At 46.5% G+C, this 12,216-nt stretch overlaps 1 protein-coding gene across 1 annotated transcript in view; it reads left to right on the top strand.

The window, feature by feature from the left end:
- tmprss7 (transmembrane serine protease 7) overlaps window positions 1–12,216 on the top strand; it is a 125,483-nt gene that overhangs the window by 37,253 nt on the left and 76,014 nt on the right. The window contains exons 4-7 of the mRNA XM_038801875.1: window positions 1,093–1,160; window positions 5,516–5,709; window positions 8,882–8,920; window positions 10,584–10,592. Of these exons, the coding sequence (XP_038657803.1) occupies window positions 1,093–1,160; window positions 5,516–5,709; window positions 8,882–8,920; window positions 10,584–10,592 (310 nt within the window). The remainder of the gene's footprint in view (window positions 1–1,092; window positions 1,161–5,515; window positions 5,710–8,881; window positions 8,921–10,583; window positions 10,593–12,216) is intronic.

The following is a 12,216-nucleotide window of genomic DNA, read 5'->3' as shown; positions in this document are numbered from 1 at the left end:
TTCAGGGGCTATCATTCAATGGTTGACTAAACTATTGAACGGTATAAACCCTGTTCCAAAATAATTGTGCAGAGAGTTCAACCATTAACTGTGGAAATTATGTGATGCCCTTTGTTTTCGAGGAAATTACATCCTTGTGCAGCCATTTTTGAAATACTTTTTTAATTTCCATAGAATTTAATTGTTTAATGTGAAGGTAGAGGGACAGTGAAATTAGATGTAAAAATATGGTTGAATCAGATCCTGAAAAAAGCTTGGATGGCTAACCAAACTGGATGGGCTAAATATCTTTTCTCTTGTACCTCGTTCTTATGTTGTGACGTTATGACTGCACATGGGTGGGTAACTCGAGTTACTATGCGAGGGGAAAATTAATATGTAAGCAAACCATTGGCTTTCAGTGGGTGAGACTCAAGTTCAACTATGAAACCACTTTATACTTCAATAGAAACCATAGGATTGTGATATACACTTTCACTCATAGGTATGCAGTGAAAAGTGCAGGAAACAATTTTTGTAATCTACGGGAAAAATATCACTGATTTGAGAGTTTCCATTGGTCTAAAAATGCTTTAACTCAAATTGTAGACTTGGTACTTGGGTTGGGGCTATTTTGTCAGAAAATGATATGCGTCGTCACAGCTTTGATGCTGACAGACATTTTGTTACCATCCCCTCAGGAGCCAAACCCTATATTGTTAATGGTTCCCCTCCTACACCATAGAGTACAAACTCCCCAGGTGATTGGTGGTGGGGTGGGGATGGGTGGGTGGGGGGGGGGGGGGGGATGGATGGGTGTGGGGGGGGGGGGGAGCCTCCCCCTTAATTGGGCGGAACCTCACAGACTATAAACCCAGACCTGAGGACAGGTCAGGGAAGGTTACCCTGCAGGTGAGGAGCTGTGTAATTGTAATATTGTGAGTAGAGTAAATAAACCTAGTTGTTATCCTGCCCACCTGGTGTTGTATGAATTCCTTACCTTTGCTCCAACACATTTTATGTCAAATATGTCACTTAAAGGTTTGTTCTATTAACTGATTATTTATTTTTTATCTGTTGCACTTTGAGTTTTATGCTTTTCTCTTCCTTCAGATGAACAACGTTTATCAGAAATCGCTTTTCTCCAAGTTATATAAGCAATCAACTATTTCTGACTTGAGGTATTGTGTTTTATGAGTGCGTTCACCATAAAGTTTGAAAGCTGACTTCTTGGAATGCAGAATTTGTGCGGAGTTACTTAAATAGTGACCAGGATTTTACGTCCCCTACCCCCCCAGGTGGGTTCTGAGGTGGTGGGGGGAGTGTTGAATGGTATGGATAGGATACCCTCCGACATCCTGTCTGACCCTACAAAGACACAATTTTATGGTGGGATGGGCAGGGCCTTGGGCAAGAAGCCCATCCATGCCCCTATTAAGGCTCTTTTTTAAAAAAAAAAATAATTTTAATTCAAGTTTTCTAATAACAATAACAAATTTTTCCCGCAAATTAAAACATACATATCGTGCTTCCACACCGAAGCTAGAGCAGAACTCACCCTCCCCAAAATAAATAGTAACAAATAGCAAATGGTTATACAAAAAAGAACAGAAAGAAAAAAAAGAACAGAACGAACCCACCGCTGCAAAATTGAACCTCCCGCCCATCCCCAAACCCACCCCTACCTGCACCCCGCCCCCCAGGTTGCTGCAGAGACTGATCTCTCTCTACCCCTTCGCCAGGAAATAGAGAAAGGGCTGCCACCGCCGAAAGAACCCCCGTACCGACCCCCTCTGGGCAAATTTCATCCTCTCCAACTTAATGAACCCAGCCATGTCGTTGACCCAGGTCACCGGACTAGGGGGCCGCGCATCCCTCCACTGTAACAGAATCCTACGCCGGGCTACTAGAGACGCAAAGGCCAGAATGCCGGCCTCTCTCGCCTCCTGCACTCTCAGCTCCGAAGCTACTCCAAAGATCGCGAGCCCCCAGCCCGGCCTGACTCTGGACCCAACCACTTCCGACAAATTCCCGCCACCCCCTTCCAAAACCCCTCTAGGGCCGGACATGCCCAAAACATATGGGTGTGGTTTGTTGGGCCGCCCAAGCACCTTCCACACGTGTCCTCTCCTCCGAAAAACCGGCTCATCCTTGCCCCCGTCATGTGAGCCCTGTGCAGCACCTTCAGCTGGATTAGGCTGAGCCGCGCGCAAGAGGAAGAAGAATTCACCCTTTCCAGGGCGTCCGACCACATCCCATCCTCAATCTCTTCCCCTAGCTCTTCCTCCCATTTCACTTTGAACTCATCTACTGAGGACTCCTCTTTCTCCTGCATCAGCTGGTAGATACCCACGTCCCCGAAAGCACCCCCCTCGGCGGCAGCCGCGGGAACTCCGCCACCTGCTTCTTAACAAAGTCCCTGACCTGCAAGTACCTAAAGACGTTCCCAGGGGGGAGGTTCCACTTCCCCACCAGCTCCTCCAGAGTCGCGAACTTTCCATCCAGGAAGAGGTCCCCAAACTGTCTGATGCCTGCCCTGTGCCAGCTCCCAAATCCCCCATCCATTCTCCCTGGCGCAAAACGATGATTGCCTCATATCGGGGCCCAAACCGAGGCCTTCACTTCCCCCCCCTATGCCGCCTCCACTGTCCCCAAATTTTAAGGGACACAACCACCACCAGACTCGAAGAGTACTTTGCCGGGGGAAGTGGGAGTGGGGCCGTCACCAAAGCCTCCAAACTCGTGCCTGCACAGGACGCCGCCTCCACTGTTTTCCATGCATCACCCTCCCCTTCTGTCACCTACGAATCATCGCCACGTTCGCTGCCCAATAATTACACATAGGTTGGGCAGCGCCAGGCCCCCGACCTCCCTTCTTCACTCCATAAATACCCTCCTTACTCTCGGGGCCTTCCCTGCCCACACAAACCCCAAAATCGACTTGTTGACACTTCTGAAGAAAGCCTTCGGGATCAGCATGGGGAGGCACTGAAAAAGGAACAAAAACCTCGGGAGCACCGTCATTTTAACTGACTGGACCCTGCCCGCCAGCGAGAGCAGCAGTGCATCCCACCTCCTGAACTCTCCTCCATCTGCCCCACCAGCCTCGAAAAATTGAGCCTATGCATAGCCCCCCAGGTCCTAGCCACGTGGACCCCCAGATACCTGAAACTCTTCTCAGCCCTCTTCAATGGGAGTTCCCCTATATCTCTCTCCCGACCCCCCGGGTGCAGGACAAACAACTCACTCTTCCCCACATTGAGCTTATATCCCGAAAAGTCCCCAAACTCCTCGAGTATCTTCAGCACCTCTGGCAGCCCCTCAACCGGGTCCGCGACATACAACAGCAGATCATCAGAGCCTCCGCACATTGGCATTCAATTGTCTCCCCTTTACAAACCCCGTTTGATCCTCATGAATCACCGTCGGGGCTACATCCTCCACCCTCCAGGACAGCACCTTTGCCAATAACTTGACATCTACGTTGAGGAGCGTGATCGGCCAATAGGAACCGCACTGAAGGGGGTCCTTGTCCCGCTCCAGGAGCAAAGAAATAATCGCCCTGGACATCGTCGGGGGCAGAGCCCCCCCCCCTCCTTAGCCTCATTCAGGGTTCTCACCAGCAGCGGGCCCAGCAGATCTATAAATTCCTTGTAACATTCCACCGGGAACCCATCTGGCCCCGGCGCTTTCCCTGTCCCCTATTAAGGCTCTTGAGTGGCAACTTAATGGCTGCTTGTGGGCTTTTCCTTCCAGCCTAATTTTTTAGGCAGGTGGGTATCCAATGACAGAGGGTGGGAAACAGAATAAGTTAAGAGCAGTCTCGGGCAAGAAGGGGTGGGAGATGGGCATAGCAACAGAAAGGCCCCTTCAGACTGGGGGGCCCACCCCTCAGGGACCTGGGAACTCTGGCGATCCCAACTCACAGGTATACCCCCTTACTGACGTCCCAGGGCATACCCCAGGTACTTATCTGAAGTGCAGTCCAGGGAGTAGGCTCAAGTGTAGTGCTGCACTACCTCTTCTGGCTTCTGCAGCACAGTACCTGGAGGTGTGTAAAGATGTCGGCCAATCTGATTGGCTGACAGTTCTCCAAGGTGCGACTTCTGTCCAAGTAAGGACTGAAGTCCTGCCTGCTGCCAATCAGCGCTCAATTCAGTGTGAAATGGCAGAGGGTGAGTCAGTGTGGTGGGGATGTGTTCCCTGTCGACTCTCAGGATGATGGAGCGCCAAGCGCTTACCGTCTGGAAAAGTCAGGCCAGTTTCTTCTCATAAAAATGAAAAACACCTTGGTCAATGGCAAACACTTTCTTGAAATTGGGGAGGTGATGGCTGGAAAGGTGTAGACAAAGTAGAATAACTTAATAAAAATCAATTATTGCATTTGTAGAATGTTGTGGGTTCCTTAAATCACTGACATGAAGGACATCCAGCAAAGGTAGTTTATTCCCAAGCCTGACAGCTATATACAACACTTGTGCTCTGCCTGCACTCCCAGGGATAAATCCTGCACTACCGTCACTTGACCTCATGTAGCCGCATTATCATGTCCTCACAAGATCAACTCAATTTACAGTATTTTTCTTCCTTTTGAGTCTGATTAGTCTTAGCATTGACAGTAAATTTCTGTCTGTGCTGTAATTTACTGAAAACGTGCTCCTGTTATTGAAAAGATCAAGGACTGTTTACAGTAATCTGTTGGACAATGACAAGAGTTTCTACTGAGTCTTGGGAAGGCACCAGGCTTGCCACAAGCTTTTGTTCCTTTTTGATTGTTAGTGATTGCTAAAAATAATGTTATGAGTCTTGGTTTATACCAATTTAGGTAAACAAAGTGGACAATGAGCTGATATTATCTAGGGTTAATGTTATAGTGTTACTATTTTGTGCCCACATAATAACAGGCATGGTATTTCAAAAGCAATTTGCTTAGATACATTTCAGTGTGATAATCAGTGATGATGTCTAGCACGAGGGGACATAGCTTTAAATTGAGGGGAGATAGATATAGGACAGATGTCAGAGGTAGGTTCTTTATTCAGAGAGTAGTAAGGGTATGGAATGCCCTGCCTGCAACAGTAGTGGATTCGCCAACACTAAACGCCTTCAAATGGTCATTGGATAGACATATGGACGATAAGGGACTAGTGTAGATGGGCTTTAGAGGGGTTTCACAGTCGGCGCAACATCGAGGGCCGAAGGGCCTGTACTGCTGTAATGTTCTATGTTCTATAAATTGCCTTTTAACTTGTCGGTCCATGAACATACATACACTCCATCAACAAAGAGACCCAACCTCCTTCAGGGTTCTGCCCTTTCGCTTTCAAAATCAGATTTAAGTAGAACCAAACCATGAGGGCAGTCAATAACTTATCATCAAAACCATTAAGTGATTGTAAAATGGCTGAAATTGGAAACTAGAGGGATGACTAGATTACGAATCAATTCTATGCAATTCAAATCATAACACAATGTACAGACACAAATTGTTTTGTGATGATGTCTGAGAAAGTTATTTCTTGTGTTTCTTGTACAGTAACAACAACAATGGGGGCATTCTTGTTCACTTCTGGATTGTCTTTATGGTTCCGAGTTTCAAGACTGTATTTGTGTGTGAAGACTGTGTCAGCGCTGTGTTAAAGGACTCCATTCAGACAAGTTTGGTAAACCGCACATCGGTTGGGTACCTTCTTGGACTTCCTGTGGACATGGACTCCATTGTTGTTAATGGTTATTTGATTTGGTGTTTTCTTTCTTGCAGTTATTGAAAATTGTATTTAGTGCAATGTATTATTTTATTGCGAATTAGAATCCGATTCTGCCTGAGATTGGCTATAAAGATCAAAGGCGGATTTAGGACAGAGAAGGGCAAAGTGATCCATTTTGGTGCAAAGAACAAAGATAGACAATAGACGCGAATCAGCGGAAATAAATCGAGTCCGCTTTCGCGCACATTTGGCGAAAGGTTTCTCGGCAGCTGCAGCACCAAGATTCATCCCGCTACTCACCGGTACTTTGACTTTTCTGAGGTTTCTCGGGGAGTTTCTCCCAGTCGAGGCTGCATTTAGGGGACTGGATTCTCCGTCACGCCGTGCCAGATTTCTGGTTCAGCACGCCGGCAGGATTCTCCGTTTCGCCGGCTGGTCAATGGGGTTTCCCATTCTGGGGCAGCACCATGCCGTCGGGAAACACCCGGGCTTCCTGTGAAACGGAGCATCCCGACGGCGGAGAATCCAGTCCCAGCTCCTTGAGCTCACCAGCAGGATAGACTCCTCACAGATCGGCGCCATTTTGAATGGCAGCCCTGATTTCCACAATCCCCGCCCCACCCAACCTTTTCTTGACCCCTCGAGCTCCCCCTCACTCCAGGTGGCACTGTTAGAATGCCAGCCTGGCAGTTCCAGAGTGCCATACTGGCAGTGCCAAGGTGCCCAGGTGCCAGGGTACTACCCTACCCTGTCCACGACCACCCAGGGGTCTCTCATGGCCTCCTCTCGCCAAACTCCCTCCTCTCACCAAACGTCGCACGCGTTGGTCGCACAGTGAATGTTTGAATTTATATGTTCCGAATAAAGGGACTAGCTGAGCCCAGATGGAGCAGAGACCAGTTCAAGCTAGTTTCCATAATTAATTAACTCTTACAGCTGCTGCCATTAAATAGCGTCTATCCCCTATGTAGGCCCCTGGATGAGACATATAAGTTAAACAATACTTGCAGTTAGATGTTCATAGAATCCATGCAGTACAAAAGGAGGCCATTCAGCCCATCGTGTCTGTACCGACTCTCTCCAAAAGAGCACTCCACCCAGGTCCACTCCCTGTCCTATCCCCGTAACCTAACCTGTACATCCTTGGACACTAAGGGGAAATTTGGCATGGCCAATCCACCTAACCTGCACACATTTGTAATGTGGGAGGGAACCAGAGCACCTGGAGGAAACCCATGCAGACATGGGGAGAATGTACAAACCCCACACTGACCCAAGGCCAGACCCGAACTTGGGTCGCTGGCGCTGTGAGGCTGCAGTGCTAACTACGGTGTCACCGTAAACACAAATAATATTAGGTATTTAGAAAGATACTTAAAATTTCCCTCTTCTCACCAAACGTCCACACTCTGCCCAAAGCCGCACTCAGCCTAATTTACATATCAGGCTTTCTCCACACACACTGCATGCTGGAAGGTCGACAACTATTCCTGCTGTTGGCCGAGATTAAAACCGCCCCTCTCTTGCATAGATTTAAATATCCATTTAAATACAATTTTCCATTTGATCACTCCCTTATCAGGCTTAATTTCTTTAGAACTACCCTCCCCATGACCTTCATCTCTCTATTTTAGTTTTTAGAGTTTAAAAGCAAAGTCAATTCACTCAAGATAAAAGAAAATTGCTGTGGTTGCTGGAGTTTGACACAAAAACAGAAAGTACTGTACTGGACAACCTCAGCAGGTCTGACAGTATCTGTCAACGCTTTGAGAAAGAGTCATCCAGACTCGAAACATTGGCTCCCTTTTCTCTCACAGGTGCTGTCAGACCTGCTGAGATTGTCCAGTGTTTTCAATTCATCATGACACTTTTCCTTCACACCTTGCATCTCTTCCTTTGAATCCGAGAACAGCCTTTCTGTGTCCACTGCTGCAACATTGCCTGAGGTGACCATTTATTTGCAGTGTTGTTAGGCTCATTAACATCTCAAACGCATTTGTTTCATTCACACAGCCACTCTGTCCCTGCCATAATTATTTAACTCGCATATCCCCAAAGTTTAAAATATATGACCAGAACATATGTATCCCAATTTCTTTGATTTCCCTGATCGTTCTATGTCACCTGCCAAAGTACAATTATTACTTTTTTAATAAGGAAATGTACCACCTCATGTTTACTGGCATCAAATTCTATCTGACACATTTTAGACAATTTCATGCCTTATCAATATCACCTTCAGCAACTTTGGTCCTCAGAATTATTTACTTTGTCTCTTACTTCATTATCATTTTAAAATTTGGGCACAACTGCCTTTAGCCCTAGGTATACACAGAGAACCAAAGTGGTACTAGATTAACCCTATGGAACACCACTATCCATTTCCAACCACCCCGAAAAGCTACCTATAAATCCTCGTCTCTATTTCCCGCCTTTTAACCAGTTTTCATCAATTTGCTGTTCCCAATTCCGTAGACCTTCATCTCCCCAATTGTCTTCTGTTTCAAAGACTTTCTGAAAGTCCATTTACATAATATCCACTGCTTGTCCCACATCTACAGTACTTGTCACCTCTTGAAGGATCTCTTTATCAGGTTTGTCAAGCTTCGAATGCTGTCCGGGAGTGACTTTGCTTGTGAATCAATTGTCAAGTTTATTAGTTAATGATTGAAATCGAGCCAATTCCTGAAAATAGTGAATAACATTCTTTTTAGAAATATATATTCCTTGTATCATAAAAACATAAGTGCATGAGGCATATATGAAGAATGCTTAATTCTTAAATGTTGCTAGGATGCCATAAGTCACTGTGTACAAATGTTTGACGTGTTTTTTTCTGAAATTCTCTTCTCTATCGTTTTAGCGAAGCTGTTTAAATAAAACACATTCCCTCTGAAAAGAACTTCACATTAACATATTATGTATTCATAATGCTACAGTCTAATGGCATAATTTCAAGATCAGTGTTCTTTTAGGACCCACTAGAAAACACAATTTGCTAATTGTTTACCAATGATAGATCTTGAAAGGTATTTGTGTGTATGTATCTGCACCTGGGCAAGTTGTATGCATTTATAGTTGAAAGGTTTAAACTCATAACGGTATAACATAATCTACTATCTTAATACATTAAACTAAACTACATACCCTGAAATATAAACTGATTTTTATACTTTTACTTTTGTAATTGATAGCTGGCCTCCGTTCTGATTACATTGCAACAGCAGGGACAGGTGAGAGTTTTAATTTGATATGATTTTATGCAAGTGTTCTAATCTAAATACATATAAAGGTAATTTAAAGAAAGGAAGAACATTTATCAAAAACTTTTCACATCCTCAAGGCCTTGAGGGATAGATATTGGTCAGATTAGGGTGGCATAGTGGTTAGCACTGCTGCCTCACAGCACCAGCGACGCGGGTTTAATTCCAGCGTTGGGTGACTGTGTGGAATTTGTATGTTCTCCCCGTGTCTGCGGGGGTTTCCTCTGGATTCTCCAGTTTCCGCCCACAGTTCAAAGATGTGCAGGGTAGGTGGATTGACCATACTAAATTGCCCCTTAGAGTCCAGGCATGTGCAGGTTTGGTGGGGTTATGGGGATAGAACAGGGGATTGGTCTAGGTAGAGTGTTCTTTCATAGGGTGGGTGCAGATTTGATGGGCCGAATGGCCTCCTTCTGCACTGTAGGGATTTTATGATTCTATGAACACTGGGAAAATTCCCCTAGTCTCCTTTGAATATTTAGTCTCCTTCGAGTATTACAATGGGTAATGCCTACCCGAGACAATAGAGCTCTGATGTAGGTGCTTGGTTCCTGGGGCATATAGGATAGCTTTCCTGCAAACTTGCATGATTGGCAACTCTCTGCATTTTTCCCTCTCCTCCGATTCAAGGACCCTTTTAGGAAACACAATGGGCAGAATTTTCCAGTACCATCAACAACGGGTTTTGTGGTGGACGAGAGTGGAAAGTTTGGAGAGAGGTCAAAAGTCAGAATTTTCCCCTCATCGCTTTCATGGTGGGCTGTGTGCGTGGTGGATTTCACGATGACCCATGTCAAGAACCTCATCTGTATGTGTTAGCATATCACGAATACTCATGAAAAATGAAAATTAAAATTGCTTATTGTCACAAGTAGGCTTCAAATGAAGCTACTGTGACAAACCCTTAGTCGCCACATTCCGGCGCCTGTTTGTGGAGGCTGGTACGGGAATTGAACCGCGCTGCTGGCCTGCCTCGGTCTGCTTTAAAAGCCAGCTATTTAGCCCTGTGCTAAACCAGCCCCTAAAACATCATCTGCCAAAATGATTAATCACGTGCCACACCAGCGGGAAATTAAACTGGTCTCATTCAGAATCAGATATAGGTGGTATGCAGTAGTCCACCCTCACTTTGCTTGTGACTTTGAGGTGAGTGCAATGTTCAGTGCCTACCTTCACCAGCGCTGCTGCGGGTCCTTAGCGATGCCAGTGTTAGTCCACACTGGTGGGCAGTTTATGCTTGGGCCGCTATTGGTGAGTGTCTCAAGTCTTCAGTGGGCTGCACTTGGTGGCTACCAGGCTACGACAGGACAGGTCTGCACTCTAAAACAGAGACCAGCATGGCATTTGGGCTGGAGGGGAATGGATGATGGAGAAATGAGGGTGAAGCGGGTATCCTGGGTTTGGAGGCGGGTAGAGAGAAGACTAAAACATGAGGGTGAAGGAGGTAAGCTGATGTTTGAGGGGAGGCACAATGGAACACAAAAGAAAGAGTGGGAGTGGGGAAGCTGGAGCTCGACATGAAACACTGGAATGCAGAAACAGATAGGGGGTGGTTGGGATTTGGATTGCATGAATGTGAGGGGATGCATGCTGACTCTGAAATAGGAAAAGTTGAGGTTAGTGTGGCTCAGAGAGAAGGGTTGTACATGGACTCGTGAGTGGTTTTGGAGGGAAAGTCATGCACAAAAGGGATGGGTTGCACATGAACTCATGGAGGGGAAATGCTCTTGTGACCAGTTTTGAAGGACCCAGAGAGATGAATTAAAGACAGTTATAGTTCCTTGCACAGGGGAAAGAGGCCTGGGTGAGAGACTAAAGGCAGTCCTGGGGCTCTGTGGACCATTTAGTCAGGATGAGAGATTAAGGCAGATGTGGGGCTTCATATGCCATGCTACAGAGCTGTGAATGGCATGCATGTTGTCATCTTCCCTGAAGGAGGGGCAAGCCCTGTGCTCAATGGGGATCAGGCACAACGTGGTGTGCAGGGCATGGTCATAATCTCACACTCCATATAGATGGGGTGTCTAGCTCGGTATTGGGCTTCAGACAGCATGGTCATGGTCAGGGGAAGCATCTGCAGCCTATGAATGGGAAAACATCATAAAGTGGTGTATTCTAAGCTCTGGCCCGGGAGAGGGGTTGCACACAGCCTCAAGATGGGTAGAGGTGAGGTCCACATAGGGCATCGGGATATCAACAGTGATTGGTTAAGGGGAGAGGTCTGGAATGTTGATCACAATGACAATAGGATTCAGGGTTACTGGGGAAGGCTGGAGGACCACCAGCGTTCTACCAGCAATTGTGAGGCTCCAGGGAACAGAACCAGCACGGGAGGGATTTGAAGCAGTGTTTGAGGAGTCCAAGGTTGGACTCAATGACCCTCTCAGAAGACACCCTCGGACTGCTTCGAGCAAAAAACATTGAAATGGTCTCTGAGCTGATAGAAGTTTGGAATAATGTTTTGAAAGTGGAATTACTGACATTTGGAGTGAATCATAGAATCATAGAATTTACAGTGCAGAAGGAGAACATTTGGCCCATCGAGTCTGCAGTGGCCCTTGGAAGAGCACCCTACCGAAGCTCACACCTCCATCCCATCCCCGTAACCCAGTAACCCCACCTAACCCTTTGAACACTAAGGGCAATTTGGAAGGGCCAATCCACCTAATATGCACATCTTTGGACTGTGTGAGGAAACTGGAGCACCCAGAGGAAACCCACACAGACACGGGGAGAACATGCAGACTCCGCACCGACAGTCATCTAAGCCGGGAATCGAACCTGGGACCCTGGAACTGTGCTGACCACTGTGCTACCGTGCTGCTGTGCTTTAACGTGAGACTGAATTTACAATGAAGTAGCTCAATTTGAGAATTAACAGATAGTAATGGAAGATGCTGCCACCCAAGAAAGGATCACAGATGCTGGATTTCTGCAGGATGATTAATGAAAGTCTCTAAGGTGCTTTCTCCAGTTAGCATGGTTAATGCGCCAAATGGGCACCAGTCATTACCAAAGTATTAGTAAAGCATGAGATGTACCAGAGCAGAAATGGCAGGTGTCTTTAGTAACATTGAATATATCATGGAGCTCTGAACTGTCTTCCAACCTTTCAACAATTGAGGTGTCAAGCAGGTGGGGTGGCATCTTGGTCTCCTAGATCTGTGAGGCAGGACCTCAGCTGTAACGCTGGATCAGGGAAACACCACAGCAGCGGGTTGGGGGGGGGGGGGGGGCATCTATCAGGTGGATCTTCCGTGCCATCA

The sequence above is a fragment of the Scyliorhinus canicula genome, chromosome 7 (assembly GCF_902713615.1).
Source record: "Scyliorhinus canicula chromosome 7, sScyCan1.1, whole genome shotgun sequence".
Classification (NCBI taxonomy): domain Eukaryota; kingdom Metazoa; phylum Chordata; class Chondrichthyes; order Carcharhiniformes; family Scyliorhinidae; genus Scyliorhinus; species Scyliorhinus canicula.
This window is presented reverse-complemented; position numbering and strand designations above follow the sequence as displayed.